Source organism: Molossus molossus, unplaced genomic scaffold (genome assembly GCF_014108415.1).
Source record: "Molossus molossus isolate mMolMol1 unplaced genomic scaffold, mMolMol1.p scaffold_m16_p_1, whole genome shotgun sequence".
In the NCBI taxonomy this organism is placed as follows: domain Eukaryota; kingdom Metazoa; phylum Chordata; class Mammalia; order Chiroptera; family Molossidae; genus Molossus; species Molossus molossus.
The window spans coordinates 35322970-35349667 of record NW_023425344.1 but is presented as its reverse complement, the minus strand read 5'-3'; the positions used below and the strand labels follow the sequence as shown (position 1 = coordinate 35349667).

General features: G+C 36.6%; 1 protein-coding gene across 4 annotated transcripts in view; it reads right to left on the bottom strand.

The window, feature by feature from the left end:
* SLAIN2 (SLAIN motif family member 2) overlaps positions 1-26698 on the bottom strand; it is a 73563-nt gene that overhangs the window by 28490 nt on the left and 18375 nt on the right. For all 4 annotated transcript variants that reach the window (XM_036271793.1, XM_036271788.1, XM_036271802.1 and 1 more), the window contains exons 2-6: positions 18607-18755; positions 13714-13878; positions 11858-12019; positions 7618-7977; positions 7041-7178 (exon numbers count right to left, since the gene is read on the bottom strand). In XM_036271793.1, coding sequence (XP_036127686.1) covers positions 7041-7178; positions 7618-7977; positions 11858-12019; positions 13714-13878; positions 18607-18755 — 974 coding nt within the window. The remainder of the gene's footprint in view (positions 1-7040; positions 7179-7617; positions 7978-11857; positions 12020-13713; positions 13879-18606; positions 18756-26698) is intronic.

The window sequence follows — 26698 nt, the reverse complement described above, 5'->3', positions numbered from 1 at the left end:
CAAATAAGAAAAACTAAATTTTTATCTGAATTATCAATCTTAATTTGATCAGTTTTCTAAACACAAAATCATGTTTAAATGACAAAGTGTAAACTGAAAGTCTTCAAATCTTCCTAATAAAATTAGGTGTGTTAGTTGCTTTAAATATTTATGGTTTCTCTGATTTCAAATTAGCAAGACCCCACTGTGAGAAGCAAAGATGGTATATTATTTTCTCATGCTACTGTTATTTAGGCTAATGTTTTCCTCTACAAACCAACTCTGCAAACCTTTGTATTTCTGTTAAATGTATAACACCATTTTCCAAGCCATTCTAGCTCAGTTTTCTTTAAATTCCATTTATTCACCCCTGTAGTTCTACAGATCTATCCCTTTCTTTGCATACCTAATTCAGGCAGTCATTACTCTATTTTTGGACTAGAACAGTGTCTCTTTTGGTCTTCCTACATCCAATCCTTTCACTTTATTCATGTACAAGGGAAGGGTGGTAAAAATGCTGCCTTCAACCACAGTACCCCCAAATGCAGGCAATAAGTGGGTATGCTGTCTGTAAGAACATTCAGAAACAAAAAACCAGCTTTTTTTTTTTTTGTCATCATGTCCCAGCAATAATAATGTCAGTGATAAAATGCTCCTCCCTGAAAAAAATAGTTTGTTGGCGTATGTTATAAACAATTAATAACATATATATAACTTGAAATTAGCCATTTTAATATTTATCATTTAATAAACAATGTATGGCACATGAACGTTAATAAGGAGAACTCCCAGTTACACAGTCTCCCGACACAGGTGGGCTCAGCTACACGTTTCTTTCAAGAGTAAGATTATAGCAATTTGAAATCATGCTCACTTCAGCAGAGTGTATGCTCAATCCCTGTGGTGCTATAATATATTCCTATATTCAAAGAGATTAGAAATAAACAGTGATGATACAGTGATTATAAAATCAATGAAACGGAATGTAATTAGTCCAATTCTGTCATTATATGTAACTTTGAGTATGTATTTAAACATTTTCAACTGTGAAGACATTTAAAAATCATTAGACTTGATTCCCAAAGGAACAAAGACATAAATAGTGTGGCAATTTTGGCATTTAGTGTAAAATGGGAGTTTATGAATCTCTGCCAAACTTACTTATGTTGAAGATTTTCCCTATTTGTATAGCAGTTGCTTCACTAAAAAAAAAAACACCCCAAAAACAAACCTTTCGGAATTAAAAATTGAAGACTGTTCTCCAATCAATATGAGTAAAGATCAATTGATAGATCTGGGTACAGTGTGTATTGAGCCTAAATATGCAAAGAAAATGAATTCTGAAGAAATTATTGACAAATTTGAGAAGCTAAAGCTGTAATATTCATTACTGTGATCAACCTATACATAAAATTTTTGTCCTTTTAAAAATATTTATGTCTGCCTGGCTGGTGTGTCACTAATTGAGTGTCGACCCATGCACCAGGAGGCTGCCAATTTCATTCCCAGTCAGGGCACATGCCACATTGTGGGCCCAATCCCCAGTGGGGGCATGCAGGAGATGACCAATCGATTTTTCTCTTCGATGTTTCTCTCTCTCCCTCTCCTTTCCTCTCTAAAAATCAATAAAGAAAAAAAAAATGTTTTAAATATATTTATGTTGATTCCCTTACTAATTTTTTACTGACAGTTTTAAAAGAGGAAGTTCAATAAAAGAATTATTTTCACTGTCTGCATTTTTTCCTGCCTTTAAAACTACGTTTTTATTGATTTTAGAGGGAGGGAGAAAGGGAGGGGGGGAAAGGGGGGGGAGAGAGAGAGAAGAAAGGAGGGAGAGAGAGAGGGAAGGAGGGAGAGAGGGGGAGGGGGGGAGAAGCACTGATCAACTGCCTCCCCTATGCACCCTGACCAGGGACTGAACCCGCAATGTGGGCATGTGCCCTGCCCAGGAATCAAACCATTGGTATGACACTCAATCAACTGAGCCACACAGGCCAGGGCCCTACCTAGCCTTTATTATTATAACTCATCATATTTAATTATTTAACATAATTTTGTCATATTGCGGGGGGTGGGGGGTGGGGTGTTGTTAAAAATAATCCTCTTCAGGTGCCAAATACTAAGCATAAGCCACTACAAATGAATGTTAATTACTGCCAGGTAAAATGACCCTTGTTCCCACACCCCCAAGACATTTTGTTTGCTTACAGATTTCTCATTCAGTCATCCTTCAATCCTCTCTCCCTCCAATTTTCTCAGTGTTACCAAGTCCCATAGCTTCTACTTCATTTTTAAAAATTCATCCAGATCTTATCACTGCCTGCACCATGCCTTTGTTCAGATTATTTCTTACCCAGATTATGAAATAGCCTTCTGAGTGGTTTCTAGACTCTCAACTTTAATCCATTCTCTACATTGCTACCAAATTAAATTTTCTAAGAAATATCATTGTTCCCCACATTTATAGGACTAAATCTAAACTTGTTAATATGGAATTTAAAAACTCCCACAATCTATCCCCTATCTATATCTCTCATCCTTAAGATTTCATTACTGATCTCACTGTTGGGAAAACTGTACTTCCTTTCTTCATGTGGCATAAAATCCTCCTAAACTGGTTGAGATTATCTTTCAAAATCTTTCCTGAAAATTTCTTTACATTACTGAGATTACTGCCTCCTTGTTCCTACAGAATTTCCTGCCTATTACTCCCTACTACTGAAGGGCTTGGCCATCTCATTCACATTTATATTCCAAGTGCTTGGAACATAACATACACTCCAAATAAATATGTCGTCGAATAATTTAAGAAACACATTAAGTGACTGACAACTGTATAAACTAAGCATTCTAGTTACTCTACAATCAAGGTCTAATCCAGTGGTTCTCAAACTTGAATATGCTCCAGAATCAGATGAGAGACACTACTAAAAAAACAGAGTATGGTTGCCATCCCAGATGTATTCAATCAAAATTACTAGAAGCAAGGGCCAGAAAAACTACATTTATAAAATCACTTAAAGATTAGATAATTAACCTAACATCACTGCACTACTTATGCTTAGATGGTAGTTCTACAAATATTTTGTTCATTCTTATATAATCAATTACAAAAATTTATCATAACTTATTTCAATTTGTTTTATAATTATATAAAATTCAAGTATAACCTTCCAGTATTTTGGCTCCAAGTGAAATATGGATGAAAATTCCTTCCCCATAGGCCTCTGGCTATGGGTAAAGCTGACTGACAATTGACCCTATACTATCTACCTTTTCTCTGGGAGTATACTCTGTACCCTATACAAAAATTTTCTTCAATTTGGCTATATGTAAGCCATGGATACGTATTACACTGAATGATTTTGCTCTCTTCTGGCAATACACAAAGAATCATGCTCCGACAAAGTTTCCAAGAATATTTTCCAAGATGCTTATTCACTTGCAGTTAGGTTAGCATGATGTAATCCAAACAATGATTGGGAGGAAATTAGAAGACTCAGGGAGAACGAAGTAATTTGGCTCAGTTTTGCCATTTTTCTAGTTATATTTATACATATAATTTATATAAATCTTTGTTCCCTCTCTATAAAAATAACAATGGGTTGTTGTTAGGTTCAAATGAGATAATATATGTGAAAGTAAACATTTTAAAATTCTAACCAAAGTCTGAGTATTATTACTTTTCTTAAACCAGCAGATTGTCTTGGATTTTTCTCCCTTATTTCTGAACAATAATTCCTCTATTTTTCTGAAAACTAAACTTTCTACTAACCCATGCTCTAGTCTTAGAAAGCAAGGTACTAGTCTTTTGAAAAACTGTCCCTGACAAACATTCCTTTCTTTAGCTGGAGAAACTGAGAAAATGACATGCAACAATGACTTCTGCAATGCTCTGGTTTTCTTAAACTTTTTAAGTCATTTACATTTTCCAAATATAAAAGTAAAAAATTAGTAACAGCTATAAAAATAAAAATATGTAAGAACTCTCATAATATTCATACTTGAATGCCAGCACCCACAATAATGCAGCCACAGCAAATAAGCATGTAAAAGTACTGACTGGCAAAGTAACAAGGCAAAAGAAGTGGTCCCTTAGGTGGAAATAACAGCAACCTTGCAAAGTTAGGTTCATGCAGATCAGCAAGTAAGAACCAAAGCTTTACTACTTAAGAGCTGGACAAACAAATACTTTAAAAAAGAAAACCAAATGCAACATCTGTTATACGAACTATACAAAAAATAAAAAATACAAATTCATATATAAAGTGTATAAAACTTGCTATTATATCTGTACATTGTTATATATCAAAATAAAAAGGCTATTATTAAAACAGTATATAACACATACTACTAGTAAAAAGAACACTTTACATAGATACATTTTTATGTATCAAAGATATATGTAAAATTTTAAGAATTATAGGTAACATTATATTTTGTTTCATAATATATTAAGTTTAAATTTTAAAGCTGTTAATATTTGGGATTTACTATTTTCCAAATACATTTTTTGTGAATAGTGTGACTACTAAAATGTTTGTGAAATTTTAATTACAAATAAGCTTCACTACAGCTACAAATATAAAAATGAACAAGTATATGCAATTTAAAAAAAGGATGGTACCTTACTTTCTCTTCTGCCTGTAAATTATTCAAATATTGAAGCACACCATTATGAAACTACGTACATATTTAAACACTTAAAAGTAAATTAGTGATTAGAATCTCATTATGTAACCCTATATATTTTCCTTAATTATCAACTTTTGGAGAAGAAAAATTAAAATGAATTCACCTACAGAAACAAATTCTAGGGAATCAGAAGGTGATCATTCAGTGGTAATTCAATCACTAGAGACAGCGAGTAATTGTCATGAAGTTTAAGATATGGCCAATATATGTTTCTATTATTAACACTTTTATCCTAGTTATCAACCTTTATTTTTTCTTCTATTTTTGTGAAGAATTATTTTTCATTTCCATACAGCTTTGAGCTGCTAGAGTAGTTCAAATAAGGAGCACGTGAGAGGGCATAAGGGAACAACCCTAAGTAAAGAGTTGGTACTGACAATGGAATAAAAGTAAAGAGGATACAGATACAGCTGATTTCATCAAGAGCTGGGAAGCTGATTGGAGATATAGTGTGCAAAGTTTTAAGAAATTCAAAACTTAATAATTCAAACCAACCATAAAAGCACTTTTGAAAGCCAAGTACACATAATGTTTTGGATTATCTATGCATAGGGTATAAAAGTGTAGTTTACAATATACATGAGTTTTGCTACTTAATCTTCTTAATGATACAAAATGTTCTTTTCTGTTGTAGTAACACTGTGGATTGCTTTTTGTTTCAGGCAAGTATATATACCAAGGGAGAGAGAGGGGAACACACCCAGAAACAGGACTTCTCAAATGTCAAATTAACTTAATTTGTAATTTTAGAGGCACAAAATCTATCTTTAATGTAGAGATAACTTAAAAGTTCAAATTGCATCTTTACTTTCATTTTTTAAGTTTTTCTGAATCCCTAATTTCTTTACCATTTCATATGAGTGTCATAATTACACTCTTAATTACACAGTTCACAAGACCTAGAATACTAAGTTTAACAAATTTAATTTGGTACAAAAAACATATTTTTGCATATAACCAGCCAAATAAATGACGTATGCAAATCTCTGGGTAACAAATTTCCACAGTGCCTTACATTTTAGAGTTTATCTTAAAAAAATACAGAAATAATATTTCTGGATAATTTGTATGTCTTAACACTAAACCATGGATGGACTTGGGCCCTTGAGCAGGATCAACATGGGTTTGAATCCTAACTTGACACTTACAAGCTGTAAGACCATAGATAAATTATTTAAGCACTCAAAGCTTCAACTTCCTAATTTGTAAAATGTGTTAATATTTGTACCCAATTCACAGAACTGAATTAAACAGGATTATGCATATACAGTACAGTACAAAGAGAATTTCTGTAATATAAATAATATCATATGCAATTGGTAAATAGAGAAAATTTAACATTTTCAGAAAAGTCATTTGGGTTGAAATGTATTTTTTCCTGGCCTGTTGATTTTTGAGCCACCAAGAACAGCAGCGTCACACAAAGTACACAAAGTCAGCTAAACACAATATAACTAAGGAAGAGTGCAAGGGAACTAAAATGAATTGAATGCTTTCTAAGTTGTATTTCTCAATAAACAAGTTATAAATGACTAGAGTGAAGGAACACATCACAGCCACCATTGACAGTAACGTGCTACAAAAGAACTGAATGAACCAGACTGCAGGACTGACGTGATACGAGGCATAAATATTGAGCATTTCTAAAATAGTAGAAATAACTGTGATAGTTTGTTTAAAATTGGCTTGACTACTATCCTAATTACAAGTAACACTTTTTGGAAAGTGTTTCATTCATTTTTAATCCTCTGTACAGTAAAGTACACAGTGCCCATCTACTCCCACATCATTTCTTGGCTCAGTTTGGACCCTCTTTCTTAGTTCTTCTGCATGATTCTCTTTGATCTTTGTTTATGTTGCATATTTCTCCTTAATTCAATAGTCTTAACCCTTTCTTTCTATAAGTCATCTTCAACTATTTTTGAAAATAAAGTTCTATTATTTGTTGGAGTATTTACTTTATTAAGAATTTAAATGGTTTTAATTGTGCTAGTATTTTTATAGGATCATAACTGTTTTTATTAATGTTCTAGTAAGAAAGCTGCTTGAGTTTTAAGTGGTCTGTTCCAGGACTACTGTCCCCCCAAATCCTGTCATTCTTAATGTTCACTACTGCAGAATGTGAGGTTTTTAAGAAACACATATATTTATATATTAAATAATTAGACTTTGCTTATTTTAAAATCTTCAGAGACCAGAGTTTCATACAGATATAACTACTCATATAACTGGGTATCTTACAGGGACAACTTTTAATTTTAATGTAGCTATGATTATCTTATAACAAGTAATCACTACACTTTACTAAATAGTTTAGTACAGCTATATAGCACAAAATTAATATCTCTGTCATGAGAGATACTTACTGGATGAAGCCTGAGGTTGCATGCGAGGTATTCCTCCATTTGGCACTTGAAAATTTGAGTCACTTCTGCTGCTTTTCACTGAGTCAACTTGTGTATTAGATGTTCGGGACAGGTTTGGAAGACTGCGTCTTAGTTTTTCTACAAAATTTTAATTAAAAGTAAAAACCATTTTTTCAGATGGAAAAAGAAAATATTAATCAGCATTCAAAAATCAAAGTATTTAGCATTCTGTATATTTTAGAAGAGTTAACAGGACGTACACATCTTATAACAACACACAACTCAACCCAGATTCTATAAGTAGAATAAGAGGAACTTTAAAAAGAACTATAAATTATCCATTTAAATAAAAAATCTATATACAGATCACTTTATGATTAGAATGAAGCAAAGCTAACATAATCAAATAAAATTAAATTCACTTTCTCCTTTATTTTTGTATTGATTCACTATTAGTGAAAGGGTAAACTAACTAAATTGTTGATCTATTTATCTGAAATACAAAATCCTGGTAAAAATTGTTACTTTCATATTGAAACATGAAGGACAATTTTCTCCCCAGAAACATTCTGATTACCTTCATTTTTCACATTGCTTGTCTGTAAATCTGTGGGATGGCCTTGAAGTGAAAGTCGAGGTTGCTGTAAGCGGCTAATCATAGGCTGCGGGGACACTCTACTATATTCTATTCCCCGAGCAGGAGATCGTGAACGAGGTGAATTTCTGGGTGACTGCTTAGGTGATGGTCGAGGTGAATTGCGTGGTGATGGTGAAAACCTGTTAACAGCAGGGTATACTGCATGATGCATACTGTCATCTTCATCATCTAAACTCTGTGCATCAAGCTCCTGATCACTAAAAGTACCCCGTCTTGTAGAATTGCAAGATGAACCAGAACTGCGCCGAGATGTGGTGGCTGCATATTCTTGCCGGAGACCTGATGATAATGAATGTGTAATTTTATTTCTTTAGTTATATTTTTAAACATTCAAATATTTTTAAGGTTTAAAAGCAAAAGATTATTACTGAGAAATTCAAATAGAGTATAAAGTGTAAAGAAAAATTCTCCACTTGAATAATTTTAGACATCCTCCTATATACAGATGCACAAACCACATCTAAAAGGTTAATTTTTTTACCCTCACCCGAGGACATTTTTCCATTTTTTGTTCAGATAGAGTAAAAGGGAGAGAGAGGAAGAGAGAGAGAAACTTCTACGTGAAAGGGACACATCTAGTGGCTGTCACCCGCATGACCAACCAGGGCCGGGGACAAACTGCAACTGAGGTACGCGCCCTTAGCGGGAACTGAACCCGGGTCTCTCTGGACCGCAGGCCGACACTCTAACCACTGAGCCAAACCGGCCAGGGCTAAAAGGTTAATTTTTAAACTGAATGAAGTTTTAAAAACATTTGCCCAACTTCAACATTTCTTCTTGAATCTGAAATCTATATTACAAGTAGAACCACAAATTTAAAAATATCTCTACTCATAAAAACAGTAATCCAAATTTGAGATTAACATTAAAGGAATAGTGAGGGAAAACAATTACTCTCCAGCCAGTAAAGAATACACAGCGAGGCCCTGGCCTGTGTGGCTCAGTTGGCTGGGCATCATCCTGTGCACCAAAAAGTTGCCCAGTTGGATCCCCAGTGGGGGTCATGCAGGAGGCAATCAATATTTTGCTTTGACATTGATGTTTCTCTCTCTCCCTTCCTTTCTCTCTAAAAATAAATTGAAAAAAATCTTAAAAAAGAAAAGAATACACTGTGAGTAAATAAACTCCCTGAAAATCAAATCAAATACTTAGGTTAATCTTATTCAAGATGATGATGAAGGAAACTTCTATCCTACCCTCAGGAATTCAGTATTTGGGCATAAAAGAAATTTCAATTGCTTCAAACACAAGAGACTTGAATAAAACAAGCTTAATTTCTAAGCCATCAAGTAAATATTTTCAAAAGAGTCCCCTATGTATCTCGATATCTCCAAAAACACCGAAGCAAACTTAGAAGCCCTTCGAAAAGTATAAAAACTTCTAGAATAAAAACAATTGTTGATACACATGAGAAAAAATTGTAATTCAAGAAAAGAATTCAGATAATATTTTGAGCAAGTCCTGCTAACTATCAGCAGTCTAGTCTAAAAGAGTAGTCTTCAAACTTTTAAGTTATATATTCACACAGTAGTCCCTCCTTATCCACAGTTTCACTTTTTGTGGTTTTAGTTACTCACGGTCAACCATGGTCTGAAAATATTAAATGAAAATTCCACAAATAAACAATTCATAAATTTTAAATTGCATGCATCCTGGAGTAACGTGATAAAATCTCACACCATCACACTCCAGTCCTGCCTGGGATGTGAACCATCCCTTTGTCCAGTGTATATACAATACAATAAAATACTTTGATAGAGAGACCACATTCACTTATCTTTATTACACTATATTGATATGTGTTCTAGCTTATTAGTAGTTATTGATGTTAATCTCTTACTGTGCCTAATTTATAAATTAAACTTGATCATAGGTATGTATGTACAGGAAAAAAACATAGCATATATATGGTATTAGGCATCCACTGGGGGTCTTAGAAAAGTATCCCCCACTAAAAGGAGTGGACTACTGCACAAAGAATGTGCTATCAGTGTGGTTCTCTAATATGATTGGTGAGAAGCACACCAGGGTATCTATAAAACTGCAGATTCCCAGGGCCTACCTAGCCCTTTAATCAGGTTTGGGGACCACTATAGTAACCAATAAGTTACTTAGTGTCTTATAATAGTAAATGTGGCATTAAAGTTACCTACAAAAAAACAACATACCAGTGAAAAGAGCTGTTTTGGAAAAGAAAAATCCAGACCCCAATGCAGGCTCTCCACTAACAAGGGGAGCCTAAGGAAGTCACAATCACTATGGGATTGTGTCTCTCTTATCCTAAAAATGAGGAGGCTTAGCCAGGCAACAGTCCAAATCTGTAATTCTACATTTCTACTGCAACAAGCTGGAGAAACAATGTTGTGAAAAGGAAAATCATTCTCTTTAAAAAACAACCACTGGTGTTTTCAAGGAGGAATCCCACACATTTTTAGTATCTTTTTTTAATTCACCAGGAAAATAAATATTTGTGCATGTAGACAGTTGAGAAAGGATTATTACAGTAAGGTTAAAATTTCTATTATTTGTTACCAAAAGACAATATGAAAGCTACAGCAAATGGTTGTGTTTCTAACAAAATACGGGGGTCCAAAAGTCAGGATTCATAGAATTGGCTAGTTTACTCTAAGTTACAGTCAGGCAGCATTCTTTATTCTCCTTTCATATCCATACAGTAAGTCACTAGCTGACAACACCATAGTCTCAGTGAGGTGTTATACAAAATTACAGAAGAAGAGAGAGTACTGTATTATTAATTTCTAGGGCTAAAGATAAATAAAGCATCAAGTCTTCCTATCTTTCTAAGGGAAGTTGTGTGAAAATGGGAAATGAATCAGTAGAATAAGAAACATTCTGCAGTTTCCTAATAAATGTTATAACTTAATAAAACTTACTACATGTTTACATAAAAGAAAGGGTCTAAAACAAAGTTTTTGAACTAAATTATAGCAATTTTCCATTACCCTCAGCCCACCATCAGTGTGAAATGTATGCTGCTGCAAAGATCTTTTATTATAAAGGCTAAAGGGATCACTTTAGAGTGACTGCTTATTTCACAGTTAAGTCCATGGCAGCCACAATAAAATGTATAGGGGAAAGTAATATTATAACCACCATCTTAATTTTAGATGAGAGTCAGAGCAGCCACAAACCCTTGAAATAGTATAAAAAACTTTGTGCTTATATATATTTTGGGAGTGACAGGGGACATGATTTTTATTGAATTTTCAAAGATGTCTGTGACCCAAAATGTTGCAAAAACCACTTTGCAAAGCAATACAATATGCTTCATTTAATTTAAAGTCACAATTCCAACATTCTCATAAAGGTCTTTTTTTATGTTCTATACCACACATTCTAAGGGAGGTGGTATTTGTTCCAAGGGAGCAAAAATTGCTTCTTGGGATGTGAAAAAAAAATCTAGTTACCAAAATAAATTGTGTCCCTCATAGTATTTAAAGAGACATAGAGTATATCTATGGTATTACAATTTCATGGGGAGAGAGGGCGGAGGAGAAAATATCTAAAAAAGCACCTTAGGAGGGCAGCAATGAAAAAAAAGATCGAGAAGCCCTGGCCGGTTTGGCTCGGCGGTTAAAGCATCAGCCTGCGGTCCACAGAGACCCGGGTTCGGTTCCCGCTAAGGGCATGTACCTTGGCTGCAGTTTGTCCCCGGCCCTGGTTGGGTGGTGTGGGTGGCGGCCACTCGATGTGTCCCTTTCACATCCATGTTTCTCTCTCTTCCTCTCTCTCCTTCCCACTCTATCTGAGTAAAAAATGGAAAAATGTCCTCGGGTGAGGATAAAAAAAAAAAAAAAAGACTGAGAAACACCGATCTACACTAAGTAAACCCAGAGTAATAGAGTAATAACTACACTAGTGAGCTGCAGTGCAGAGTAAGTAGCCTTCAGGATATGATTACCAGTCATGAAAGCAGAGCGAAACCTGCCTGTCTTGGTCCTCACATAACAAACTGCTCTACATAAAATGGACTCCAAAAACAAGTTAACAAAAATAAATCCATAAGTTGAAAAATACTGTAAAATTTTAACATTTCTACCCTAACTGCACTATTCTACAACACTTTAAGACATATTTCATACCCACAACAAAACTTGGTCATATAAAAGACCTCAACTTTAACAATTAAAATACTTACTTTCTTCCTGCATCCGAGCTAGAATCTGCACATCAGTTACATCATTTAGCTTATAATTGGATCCAATCGAATCTTCATCTAATTCTGAAGCACTTAACTCACTGTCTATAGAGGATTGAGGACTGAGTGGAGGATTTCTGTCTGATGAACTTTTCAAATTACCTTAAAAAAAATTCAAACTTTGGTAAAACAAAAACTGAATAAACATCTGTTGCAATTAACTTGATATATCTTTTAATTAGATCATTATTTTTCTGCCTCTTGTATATCCAATTCCCAAATATTAAAATAAAAAATTGACCTTATTAAGAATAATGAGGGCTATGAAGAGTCCTAAATACATTATGGCATAGGCATAAAACACATTTTCATTTAACTCTCACTTATCTATTCTCTTATAAAACAGATACACTATAAACAGTTCCTGACAAGTAGTTAGTTTTCAATAATACATGTTAAAGGACTTTAACTTTTACAAGATAGCCAATGATACTGCTCTATAAATAGATAAATTTATGATTTGGTGTTTTTCCTCCCAAATTCATAGTCATTAGCAAACACTATCATCTTTTTCCCTGAATAAAGGCACCCATTCTTTTCTAAACCAGAATACTAGGATTTGAGGAAAATCAGGATTCCTTAGCAAGTTAGAAACAAACAAACAAAAGAATACTAGCTCATTTCTCCTACATTATGCCACGTTTACAAAATTCCTTTGCCAAACTTGAAATGACGATCCAAGGAATTCTCTGAAATTTAGTAGTGAACCACATAAATGGAATAAAGAAAATGACTAGATAAAAAAAGTATTTTGTCGTTCTAAACCAAAAGGGGGAAAGAAGATAGGGCAGAGGAACAAAGGACATACATATCTGAAAGAGTCTAACTTGTTTCTAAAGAAATGCTTTCATCAGATCATCTTCTAGTGGAGAATAACAAAATCACAACAGTATTACTATTATTTCTAATACAAATTTATTTGAAGGCTTGTTTTCCAGAATTCTTCACTGTAAGTCAGCTCCAACATAAAGGCACATAAGAAGAGCAAGAATATGAAATAATATTGTATTTATCAAGAAGAGCACAAAGCACAGGATATGGAAAGCCAGGCTCAAATAGTGTTTAATCCTTTATATTAAACAAATATAGCAGATTAAACTTTTTAGTATGAGAGCAATGGATGAAATATTTAGCAAGAAACAATCTATGTACAAAGCAAATAACAGGGTCAATAAAATCATCAGACTAGGGAGCACTCAGGTAAAAAATGTGTGCCGGTTAACAATACTTTAACTTTTAAGGAAATTATAATAATTAGCCATAACAATGCAGCAATAAGAGTAACTGAATGAGGGATTTCTAAAGAACAGTAAGCTTCAGAGTAACGCTGCAGTTACAGAACCAAAGTGGAACGTTCTTTCCCCAATTTACAGCAATCTATCTCTCACTTGTTACTTAGGACTCCAGACACTCTTTGAGCACATTCCTTATACTGTTATTTGGGTGCAATATCAATATTAACATCGTATTAAAAAGTTTTTAAGTCTATAGCTTTTATAATCCAAGCAAGCTATTTAATAAGCATCTATTGATTAAAATAATCAAGCCTGGGAACCTATTTAATGAAGCCAGATTTATAAACTTTTAAGTACATGCTAATGAAAACATGGAAGTAAACTGGCTTATCTGTATCCCTGTGTATCTGGTGCCAAGTAGTGCCTCAATGATATTTTCTCTAAACAGTTAAAAGTTTGATAAATAAAAGAACTTGAACTATTGGTGAATAAGGTATTTTGTCAGGTAGGGCAATAAGTTAAAAACCATTTTTTAATCACTCCATTTCATTTTCTCCTTACCTGAATTTCCAGGAAGTATTAGCTGTTTGACTATAGGAGGTCGCACTGGGGTTGAGGACGGAGAATTGAAACCACTACTGTATGGGCTACTTGCATTTGGACTATAAGGACTCGTGTAACTCATGGAGTTGAAAGGATTATTATATAAATTCTGCCTCTTGAGAGCTGCATTAACAAGAAGGAGGAAATCAAATTTAGTAACCGAGAAAAAATTAATGTTTTATTATAAAATTTTTCCTATTAGGAAATAAGTCATTATCTAAATTTCGATACAGAAACATTTAAAATTTTTATTTTCTGATATATCTTTATTATTAAAAGCATTACAGATATCTCTCCTTCCTTCCTCCATTGAGATCTTCCTTCCCACACCCACCCTCACCCACCTCTTCATCGCACTGTTGTCTGTGTCCATTGGTTATGCCAGAAACATTCTTATAGTACGGGAAAATATAACATATTAACAACCCCAACAAAATACTTTCATTATCTTAAATTGTGTTATGCAAGTAAAAGAGTAGCCACAGCAAACAACAAAAGAATATCACAGGATGAATATCTCCTTAACAAATTATTAGGCACTAAATGAATATACTTCTATCTTTTTTTTTTTTTTTTTTTTTATCCTCACCCGAGGACATTTTTCCATTTTTTGTTCAGGTAGAGTGGGAGGGAGGGAGAGGAACAGAGAGAGAAACATCGATGTGAAAGGGACACATCGAGTGGCTGCCACCCGCACGACCAACCAGGGCCGGGGACAAACTGCAACCAAGGTACATGCCCTTAGCAGGAACCGAACCCGGGTCTCTCTGGACCACAGGCCGACTCTCCAATTACTGAGCCAAACTGGCCAGGGCTACTTCTATCTTATTGGAAAGTTTATTTCAACTTTATCAACCTCAAATTGCCTTTGAAAATAAAATGAATGGAAAAGGATATTTGTATTTCCTCATTTTTCTGCAACAAACTATATTGCTTAAAAAAAAAACAACAACCCATGAAATAATGAGTTTTTAAAAATAGCCTTTTCAAAGTTTGGATTTGGGGGTGGGGGCGGGAAAGCAGTATTTGAAGCTCATTCTCTTTTACTTAGTTATTTATTTAATCATTTGCATTTCAAGTCCTCAGCCCTTTTATCTTCTCACTCTAACCATATTCTCTTTCCTGGGAAATCTCATTCATACCCATGACATTAGCTATTATCTATATGCCCAAAACTCATTATTTATATGTCCATTCCTAAGTTTTCCTGAGCTTCACTCCCATATATGCTGCCCTTTCAGTCTCTCCTGCAGGTATGAAAAATGGGCCAACATGCCCAAACCAAATTCACAATTTTCCCACTAAAACAATTATCTTCCTGGGGTCCCCACCTCAAAATAACAACATTCCTCCTGTCACACAGCTGGAAACTAGGAATCACTGTTAATACTTTCTTTTCCCTCATTTCCTCATATTTGGTTCATTCCTTTTTACCTCCACATTTTTTCATCTCTACCACCACCCTTTCACTCCAACACACATTACCTAGCTATCATCATCAATCTCCCTTCAAGAGCATCCCACATTCATTTTTGGCCTTCTCCAATCTACTCTCCATACTATAGCTATGTAAGACACAATCAAAATGTAAATCTTGTCTTCCCACCCACACACATACCTTTAAATAAAACCCTTTGATATCCTCCCATTACTTTTAGAATAAAGTCCAAAATCTTTAATCTATAAGGCCTTTCAGTCTGCCTCCTACATATCTTTCTGCCTTATCTCATATCGCTTCCTTCCTACAGCCACCCTGACTTCCTCCAGTTCCTCATATATGCCGTGCTTCCTACCACACATCCACACAGGGTGTCTCTACCTGGAATATCCTACGTCCTCTTTCACCTTTCCCCTTAGCCCACTTAAATTTTTCTGAATCTTTAGGATTCAGGTTAAATACCACTTGCTGAGGCAAAATTCCTATTTCTCAAAGCACTGTATACTATTCCTTTGTTACAGATCACCAGTTAAAACAATTTTTTGTATTTACACTTACCCTCCTACATGGTGAACTCCATGAATATAGATACAATGTTCTTTTTTCCTCATCATGCATCCTCCACCCTCTTCCTAAAGCCTGATACATAACAGGCTGTCAATAAATATTAATTGTATATATGCATGAATGAATAAGATTAATCTGAATACATATAATATTGAATACCATATGAGTGGATGAAATCATCAAAACAGAGAGCAGTGGGGCAAAAGAGGGACACAGGATACCCTAAACTTAAGATTGGCAGATGGCCCTGGCCAGTGTAGTTCAGTGGTTAGAGCACCGTCCTGTGCAATGAAGGGTCAAAGATCTGATTCCTGGTCAGGGCACATACTCAAGTTGAGGGTTTCATCCCAGGTCAGAGAGTGTGCATGAGACAACAGATTGATGTTTCTTTCTCTCTCTCCCTTCCTCTCAATGAAACATATACTCTCGGGTGAAGTTTAAAAAAGATGGCCAGATGGGTGGGAGTAGGAGGAATGTAAAGATTAATGGGTATAGTATTTTAGTATGAGATGATGAAGTTCTGAAGATGGACAGTGGTGATGGTTGTAAAGCAATGTAATTGTACTCAATGCCATCAAACTATATGTATATTTAAAAACGGTTAAAGTGGGAAATTTTATGTTATGTAAATTTTACCATACACACACACAAAGATGGGCAGAAGGCAGAACCTTCAAAGAAGACTGAATAGAAAACAGCAGAGAGGGTTGAAGAAGGTAAAAAAATAATGTACTACCGTAGGAAAACAAGAGAAGAACATCTTAGGAACACGTGATAGTGCACTGCAGAGCTGAGTGTGATGGAGCAGACTGTTCTAGGAAGCTTTCTTTGCCTTATCAAAAAATACATTTAGCCCTGGCCGGTTTGGCTCAGCAGTTAGAGCGTTGGCCTGCGGTCAGGAGACACCCAGGTTCAGTTCCCACTAAGGGCACGTACCTTGGTTGAAGTTTGTCCCTGGCCCTGGTTGGGTCGTGTGGGTGGCAACCACTTGATGTGTCCCTTTCACGTCGATGTTTCTCTATCTCCCTCCCACTCTATCTGAACAAAATATCAAAAAATGTCCTTGGGTGAGGATTAAAAAAAAAAAAAAAAACCATTTAAAAAACAATCTTTCCACCAACTTGGGAAAAAAGAGGTTTAGGACTACAAAGTTCAAACCTGAAAGAGCCAAGCTATTTTTTCCTCTAAATATACATTATATTTATAGCTGTAGCTATTGCTCTGTGCATATATGGCTATAAAATCTAAATACTATTAAACAGATCTAGTACTTGATTACACCTAGTTCAGAGTAACAGCCTCTCTTACACGTTCCTACTATATGTAATACCCTTTATAATAAAGCAGCGCCAGCCACTCACTCAAATTGCTATTTTGAGGTGCAACAATTTTAGGTTTCTCTTCTTCGTCTAAGTTGCTAATCATCAATTACTAATAGTTCCCATTCCTTAGGATGTTTTAAACCAGGGACTGGTGCCCAGCCGGTGTGGCTCAGTGGTTGAGCGTCGACCCATGCACCAAGAAGTAGCTGGTTCAATTCCCCGTCAGGACACATGCCCAGGTTGTGGGCCAGATCCCCAGTGGAGGGGGTGCAGGAGGTGGCCAATGTATGTTCTCTCTCATCAATGCTTCTATCACTCTCTCCCTCTCCCTTCCTCTCTCTCTAAAATCAATAAAGAAAAAAATAAATTAAAAATCTCTTATGAATATAATTTAAATCAAGCTCCAGGACATAATTCTAAAAACACTTGATATCCAAACAAAAACACTTAAAAAACTACATAAAGGCTGTTGCTTTTTACAAAGGGATTCTCCACAGAGGAAAAGTAAAATTTCAGTGTCAAAACAGACTCAGAAGCTCTGTAACCATATCCTAGATGTTATTTTCATATAATACCCATTACTCATTATAACCAACCAACTGCATTTTACTTTATGCCCATTTAACTGTTTAGTCTCCCCTAAACCTCCCCTAACCATTTCCAGCTTACAGTCTAACAAGAGAGCTCATTATTTCCATAATAAAGCCAAAATAAGTGATTTTAAATACAGCAGTGTAAAGTAAATCCAAAACAAAGAACTCAAAAAACCTATTTTGCATTAGTAATCATCCATCAATCCTTTACTATGAGAATGTTCCAGAGAATAGCAACATTCTTAAGAGACTGAGAGAAATTCCAAGAAAGAGTCAATAATATTTCCCTACATTTCTACCCACACTGGCATGCTACATTAAATGCCACAGTCACAGTTGCATTGTGCCAGCTTTGTGAATGCTATGAACAAAAGAGCATAAAAGCAATTTAAACTTAAAATGCCAAGTTAAAAGAAAAAAACATAACAAGGAAGAAAAATTAATACATTTACTAAGCACTTATGAGTCAGAAAAACATGCAAGGCTCTTTCATAAACATCATTTAATCCTTAAAACAACCTTACAAGGTTCTTTATTCTTAAGAGAAAACTGTTAAATACACGCAGTCACATAGTGACTAAGTGCTACAGTGAGAACAAGACAGAGAAGGAGAGAGACAGAGCTAGTTATTTGTTTTAACTTGTATTAGAAAAGAAACCTATCATGTAAAATCCAATATTTCTTGAAAATTATTCTTTAGAATGAAGCTAAATAAAAATGTGATTGAAAAAAGTGGAATAAATAATAGAACAAGGTTATGTGCATATGGAAAAAACTCATGATGGCATGCACAATGAGATTTGAAAAACACACTACCAAGCAAAGAACTGCCTTCCTAAAAACATATTTCAACATATATTTGGGTGTTTTTGTTGTTATTTTTTATTAAAGAAAGCAAAGAGATGAATTTACAAGAAAATTATAGACATACCTGACATAGTTTGATCAAGTTTGTGGATAAGAGATTTTTTAGCACATTCAACATCAGGACTTGGGTAATCCAAAACTTGCCTGCACCAAACTAATGGGCTAACCAATTTCTGCATTGGTGTAAGTTTTTTCTTTGGTGATGAATACAGCCTAGAAACAAAACAAAAACAAAAACAAAAGGGTAACATTCATTATTAAGCACAAAGTTAAAAGATAGGAATCCTTTTGGATAGATTTAAATGGGACAGGGGAGTAAAAATGATGAAGTATGTTCAAAATCACCCATATTTACTTTGTGCAGGGAGAAAATGACACTATGACCATTAATATAAACCCAAATCTTAACTATTAAATGAACCCAAATGAGGCCAACTCTCCAACCCAAAAATGTCTTATTTTTCTCTTTTAATCCCTTTACAAAAAATATGAGGAAACATCTATCTTTACAATAGTTTATTCTATTTTCATTAGTACTTAATTAACTCCCGAATATAACCATATAATTAAGTCTTGTCTATGAGGCAGAATAGAGGAGATAAATACCTTGCTTTCCATTTCCCAGGTCCCTTCCTTCCACAAACCACACAAAAATCAACTACTAGTAACTCATTCCTTTTAGATCAGCAGTACCTACTCTGTAACCCTCTTTAAAACAGTATGTCAGAGAGCCCTGGCTGGTTTGGCTAAGCGGTCAGAGTGTTGGTTTGCGGACCAGAGAGTCCTGGGTTCAGTACCTTGGTTGCAGTTTGTCCCCGGCCCAGGTTGGGGTCGTGTGGGTGGCAACCACTCAATGTGTCTCTCTCACATCAATGTTTCTCTCTCTCTTTTCTTCCCTCTCTCCCTCCCGCTCCATCTGAAGATAAATGCAAAAATGTCCTTGGGTAAGGATAAAAACAAACAAACAAAAAACATATGTCAGAGAAAAGCAACATTAAGTCCTTAATAACTTAATAAGAATCAATTTATGAAATTACATTAATCTGAGGAAAGAAGGGATGGTATGTTATAAGCTCCTGGGTAAGGTATGCAAAAAGAAAAAGGAGAACAAAAGAGAGGGATGGGGTGTACTTAAATTTCCTACTTCATAATTTTTCCTCCGATTAGTCCCATATCAATTGATATGAATTTATTTCAAATGTGACTGTATGAAAAACATAAAGCTACTTGAATTTGAACCAGAATGGTTTTTATATTTTTTTCTTTATTGATTTTAGAGAGAGAGGAAGGGAGAGAGAGAGAGAAACATCGATGAGAAAGGACATTGACTGGCCGCCTCCTGCATGCCCCACACTGGGGATCAAGCCCACAACCTGGGCATGTGCCCTGACCTGGAATCCAACTGGCAACCTCTTGGTGCATGGGTCGATGCTCAACCACTGAGCCACACTGGCCAGGCCAGAGTGGTTTTTAAATTAACACACTTTATGTGGAATTTATGAAGTAAACAACATTAATGCTTTGACATATCTATATACTTAAATGTCTCAAATAAGGTAAGGAGTCAATAATTCCACATTTTACATTAATCAACTTAGGGCAATAATATGAATTGTATTCTGGGATAAATGCATCTCTACAGTACTGGAATTGACAAAACACTTTCTAATGGCAATATGTACATTTTCCATCCCTTTGTTCTTCCCTATCTAATAACTTAGGTCTATCACTCACATCAATTACTTAACTCTAATCAAGATCATCAAGACTAACAGGGAAAATAATCATTTCTCTAGTCCACAATCCATGTTCATTTGCACAAAAATAATGAGACAGAATTACGATTTATGAAATAATTTATTAAAAATTCAAAATGAAAATGAAACCAATGGGGTTCATTCTGTTTCCAACCCAAATATTGCAAATGTCTCATAACAAATATCTACCTCAGCATCCGAGCTTTTATTGTAATAATTATTATATACTGATAATCTATGTTAGCAAGTATTTAGCAAGGAAAGCCTATAGATGAATGATATACATTCACAAAACCACTTTATATTATCACCTTCTTTCAATATATAACTTTTCCCTGCACTAATGATTTCACACAATTTATCCACATGACTCATGTATTTAGTATGTTCCTCTATTAGCTATCAAATTCATTTTAAAAAGTGCAAGCAACATGAGCTACACACACACACGCACACCACTCTCCACTACACACGCACACCACTCTCCACTACACACACCAACCACTCTCCGCACACACACCACTCTCCACGCACGTACACACCACTCTCCACGCACGTACACACCACTCTCCACGCACGCACACACCACTCTCCACGCACGCACACACCACTCTCCACGCACGCACACACCACTCTCCACGCACGCACACACCACTCTCCGCACACACACCACTCTCCAACACAACCACTCTCCACACACACACCACTCTCCACACACACACCCCTCTCCGCACGCACACACCACTCTCCGCACACGCACACCCCTCTCCAACACAACCACTCTCCACACACACACCACTCTCCACACACACACCACTCTCCACACACACACCACTCTCCGCACGCACACCACTCTCCACACACACACCACTCTCCGCACGCACACAACTCTCCGCACACACACACCACTCTCCACACACACACCACTCTCCAACACAACCACTCTCCACACACACACCACTCTCCACACACACACACCACTCTCCACACACACACAACTCTCCGCACACGCACACCACTCTCCGCACACACACCACTCTCCACACACACACCATTCTCCGCGCACACACACCACTCTCCGCACACACACCACTCTCCGCACACACACCACTCTCCGCACGCACACACCACTCTCCAACACAACCACTCTCCACACACACACACCACTCTCCGCACACACACCACTCTCCACACACACACACCACTCTCCGCACACACACCACTCTCCGCACACACACCATTCTCCGCGCACACACACCACTCTCCGCACACACACCACTCTCCGCACACACACACCACTCTCCAACACAACCACTCTCCACACACACACCACTCTCCACATACACACAACTCTCCGCACACGCACACCACTCTCCGCACACACACCACTCTCCGCACACACACCACTCTCCGCACACACACCATTCTCCGCGCACACACACCACTCTCCGCACACACACCACTCTCCGCACACACACCACTCTCCACACGCACACACCACTCTCCAACACAACCACTCTCCACACATACACACCACTCTCCACATACACACCACTCTCCGCACACACACCACTCTCCGCACACACACCACTCTCCACACGCACACACCACTCTCCAACACAACCACTCTCCACACATACACACCACTCTCCACATACACACCACTCTCCGCACACACACCACTCTCCACACGCACACACCACTCTCCAACACAACCACTCTCCACACATACACACCACTCTCCACATACACACCACTCTTCACACACACACACCACTCTCCACACACACACACCCCCCCACTCTCCACACACACACATCACTCTCCACACACACACCACACTCACACACCACACTCCACACACACACACACACACCCCTCTACACACACACCCTAACCCTAACCCTAACCCACAGAAAAACATGCTAGGTGAAAGACGCAGACACAAAAGAACACATAGTGTATGATTCTATCTATATGAAATGTTGAGAAAAGGACATGGAGCAGAAAGTAGGTTAGTTGTTGCCTAGGGCTGGAGGTAGGAATGGCGATGAGGTTTCTTTCTTTCTTTTTTTTTTTATCCTCACCCGAGGACATTTTTCCATTTTTTGTTCAGGTAGAGTGGGAGGGAGAGAGAGGAAGAGAGAGAGAGAGAGAAACATCGATGTGAAAGGAACACATCGAGTGGCTGCCACCCGCACAAGCGACCAGGGCCGGGGACAAACTGCAGCCGAGGTACGTGCCCTTAGCGGGAACCGAACCCGGGTCTCTCAGGACCGCAGGCCGACGCTCTAACCGCTGAGCCAAACCGGCCAGGGCTGAGGTTTCTTTCTTAGGGTGATATCAATGTTCTAAAAATTACATGGTAGTGATAATTGTGGTAAGTGTTATGTAGTAAGTATACATACTAAATTCATTGACTTATATAATGACTTTTATGGTACATAATTTATACAGGTATGGGTGAATTTTACAGTATGTAAATCATATCTTGATAAATAAAAAAGTTGTAAGGTGCTTTTAGTATCTTTAAAATACAGAATTTAAACTCAATAAATTAAACATCAATAATTTCAAATCAATTAAACTAAAACATCATCTCCCCTCTCCCCATGAATTGTAGCTTTCCTTTTTTGTCAATGGCATTGTAATTCTTTCATTTAAAAAAACGAAAAACTTAAGAGTAATGTTGGATTCCTCCATCTTTTTTATTTCCTACCCTCACCAAAAATCTGAAAATAAATTCTGATCCTACATGTATAAACTACCTTTTCCCTCACTATGCCTACATTTACTCCCCTAACTAGCAATAGAAAATGCTCCTTCCTTCCATTAACAGTTGAAAGTTAGTGTGGCAACTATTCCGTTCTTAGAGTGATGAAAAGGGGGAGACTGAGTGAATAATCCCTGGGATATGCCAACTGTCTTCTACCACTCTAGCCTCTTATTTCAGTGCCCCACCATTACCCCCAAATAAAGTTGAAGGGTTTTGGCCCATATAGTATTGACACAAAATTATTATTCTGTCAGGGAACCTTTGGTTGTGGTTTCAAAGTACTTCTAAAGCTGCCAGAGGACACATGAGCCAGGCTGTAGCATGTAACAGGATCCTTTTTTAGCAAGACCAAGGTGTTCCAGTCCCTGACTTTTAAACAAATTCCCAAGTCTTACTTCAAGACCGATTCAAGACTTAACCTTTTTCACAAGGCTTTCCAAGTGCCACAGTTCTGACTATGCCTTATCATCTTAACATAGTGCTCTACTCACAGTAGGTATTCAGTAAATGTCTGATCACTCGTAGGGGGACCATTCATCCCAGTTTCCCCAGGAAGTCCTACTTTAAGCCTGTTGTTCTGGCATCCTAGAAATCCGCTGACTCTCAAACAGTGTTCAGATTAGTGTCCAAATTACACAACCACTTTTTGTTTTTTTCTAATTTTCAGAACCTTACTATTTTTTATGACTTATAAATGTACATGGAACCCTGGCCGGTTTGGCTCAGCGGTTGGAGCATCAGCCTGCGGTCCAGAGAGACCCGGGTTCAGTTTCCGCCAAGGGCACGTACTTTGGTTGCAGTTTGTCCCTGGCCCTGGTTGGTCGTGTGGGTGGCAGCCACTCGATGTGTCCCTTTCACGTCAATGTTTCTCTCTCTCTCTCTCTCTCCCTCTATCTGAACAACAACAACAACAAATATTGGAACACTCAAGAATATTGAACACTCAAAAAATCTCCTCCTCGATTTCACAGGCCATCCACAGCATGGTCTCCAATGCAATGATCCAACTTTATTTCTCACTTGTTCCTCAACAAACCTCACTTAAGTACCTTCAATGACTTTCTCTTTACCCTACTCAAATGCAGCTTTTCCTATGCTTTTTTATTCTGATAGAAAAGCAAGAAACACCCTTCCATCCATACCTAAATCTTTACTATCAGCTCTCACATTCAAGTCCATATAAACTTTTCTTCTATGCACTCTCACAGTTGGTTTTAGAGAGAAGCAAATTCTGCATTCATTCTGTCTCTGATCTAAACTCGAAGCACCTTGAAGGCTTAGTATCAAGCTCCACACTCAGTAATTTAAACAAATATTTATGTAGCAGCTATCACTGGCCAGGCATGGTGCTAGACAGTTCAAAGAAGAATTAAGACAGAACTAGATTATACTTCACATAGGGTTGGTTGTTAGCCTCTATCATTCATAAGCTATCATCAAGTACTACCATCGAGATCTACAGTGCCCATTCATCTAGTTCCAAACCTCTAGATTCAGGTTTCTAGGATGCAAAAGGTTTTCAAAATTTTGTTTCTTAATCCTCTCTGGATCAGCCCTAGCTAAGAATAACCAATGGCAAATAAAAATTTCACTATGATAAGTCATCATGAGACCCATTATCTCCCTCATAGAGGGGAAATTAGCAGGCCCACTCAAAAGATACTCACATCCCAAAATTACTAAAGTACTCTTTCTGTATCTACTAAAAAGTTATTAATAAAGATACACAAACTAATATCATCATAATAAAATATATATTAATTAGGCACAAAATGCCTATTTAAAAACTGCTTTACTAACTTGATAGCATCTATTAAATTCCATTCTTCAAGCTTATCAGACTCACAGGTCACTTACAACCCACCCTTCTTCACACCTTTCAAACAAAACAACCATAACAGCTACACATGGTTGGGTACTTTTTTACTTTCTCAAGGGGATAAGCAGAAGCTCTTGAATGAAGTAGTGGGAGGGCTGTGTATAGAAGGAGTTTCCTTCTAGTAATTATGTAAGTGGGAAATAGTTTAAATTCATCTTATGAATTCTAAACCTCTAATTTTTAACTAGACACTATCTTATCTTTTCAAATAATTTCACAATAATCATGTTTGATATTGTAGTACTATATTATCTTGCTTATCTTATTTTTTACATTTCAAGCAGATACAATTACTTTTTCTTCTCTTCCCTATAGTTCTTTAACACCCTTAAGAAATTTCAATTTTACTCCAGAATTTGAGCCTTTTCCCAGATCAAGGCAAACTTTATGTTTTGCATTTTTTGAACCACACCTAATTTAAAGACTTAGTTTGAAAGACTTCCTCTTGAATAAGCTAGTTTGTTCCTAAAGATGTCCATTTTCTCCATAATTTAGATTCCCAAATTAAAGATCCTAGAGGATGTGATTTTGAGTAAATGGACCTAGCAAAATAAGAACTTGGATTACTGAAAGCCTTAAATCCTACATGCTTTTTACAAGTTCATTACTGTAAGAAACCGTACATTATTGTAGCTCAATTCATTTAAATTAAGACACTACTTAATTCTGCTATTTATTACCCAAATGATCTCCTTTAAAAAAAAAAAAAAATCAGGTCAAAATTAAACTAATTTGGAGATACAGGTATATTCCTAGCAGAGGGGCAAGGAGGCAAGGGTTTGAGTATGTGGCAGGAGAAGGGAAGAGCCCTTTTCAGGTACCAGGCATCAGTACCAGCTTCCCTGGGAAATTTGGAATAAGAATTTGCATACAGGGTAACCCCTAAAGATGGGACTAAGGAGAGCTGCCATATCAGTGACCCAGAAGTCTCATGGAGTATGAGCTACACAGCTTTGGGGTTCCTTATCTGATTGATATTCCTGGAAAATAAAGAAGTTTTGGTTTTTTCCCAGCAAAAACAGGCTATATGCTTTATTTAGGTATATCTGATACGCTTACTAATATTTACATTTGTGGAATTTCATTTTTTAAGTGCAAAGTTAAAAATGAATAATAGGCCCTGGCCGGTTTGGCTCAGCGGTTAGAGTGTCCGCCTGCGGTCCGGAGAGACCCGGGTTCGGTTCCCGCTAAGGGCATGTACCTTGGTTGCAGTTTGTCCCCGGCCCTGGTTGGTCGTGCGGGTGGCAGCCACTCGATGTGTCCCTTTCACATCGATGTTTCCCTCTCTCTCTCCCTCCCACTCTGTCTGTACAAAAAATGGAAAAATGTCCTCGGGTGAGGATAAAAAAAAAAAAAAAAAAAAAAATGAATAATAGGATCATAAGATCAACACATTAGCTGACTTGGGTTCTAATTCTATCAAAAACACATGTCTGAATTTCTTCACCTGTGACATATAACCTTATTACCACTATGAAACAAGGAAAAAACATCAATGGCTTTTTAATTTATCATGTTATATATTAAGATCCCCATCTATGTGAACACAGGGTAGCAAAACTGACTTAAAAGTTATCAATATAATTTTAATTGAATTTATTGAGGTGCCATTGATTATAAAATTGTATAGGTTTCAGGGGTCCAATTCAATAATGCATCATCTATACTGTGTGCTCACCACTCCAAATCAAGTCTCCTTCCATACCCATTTAAACCCCTCTTTACCAAACCCTGCCTCCCTTCA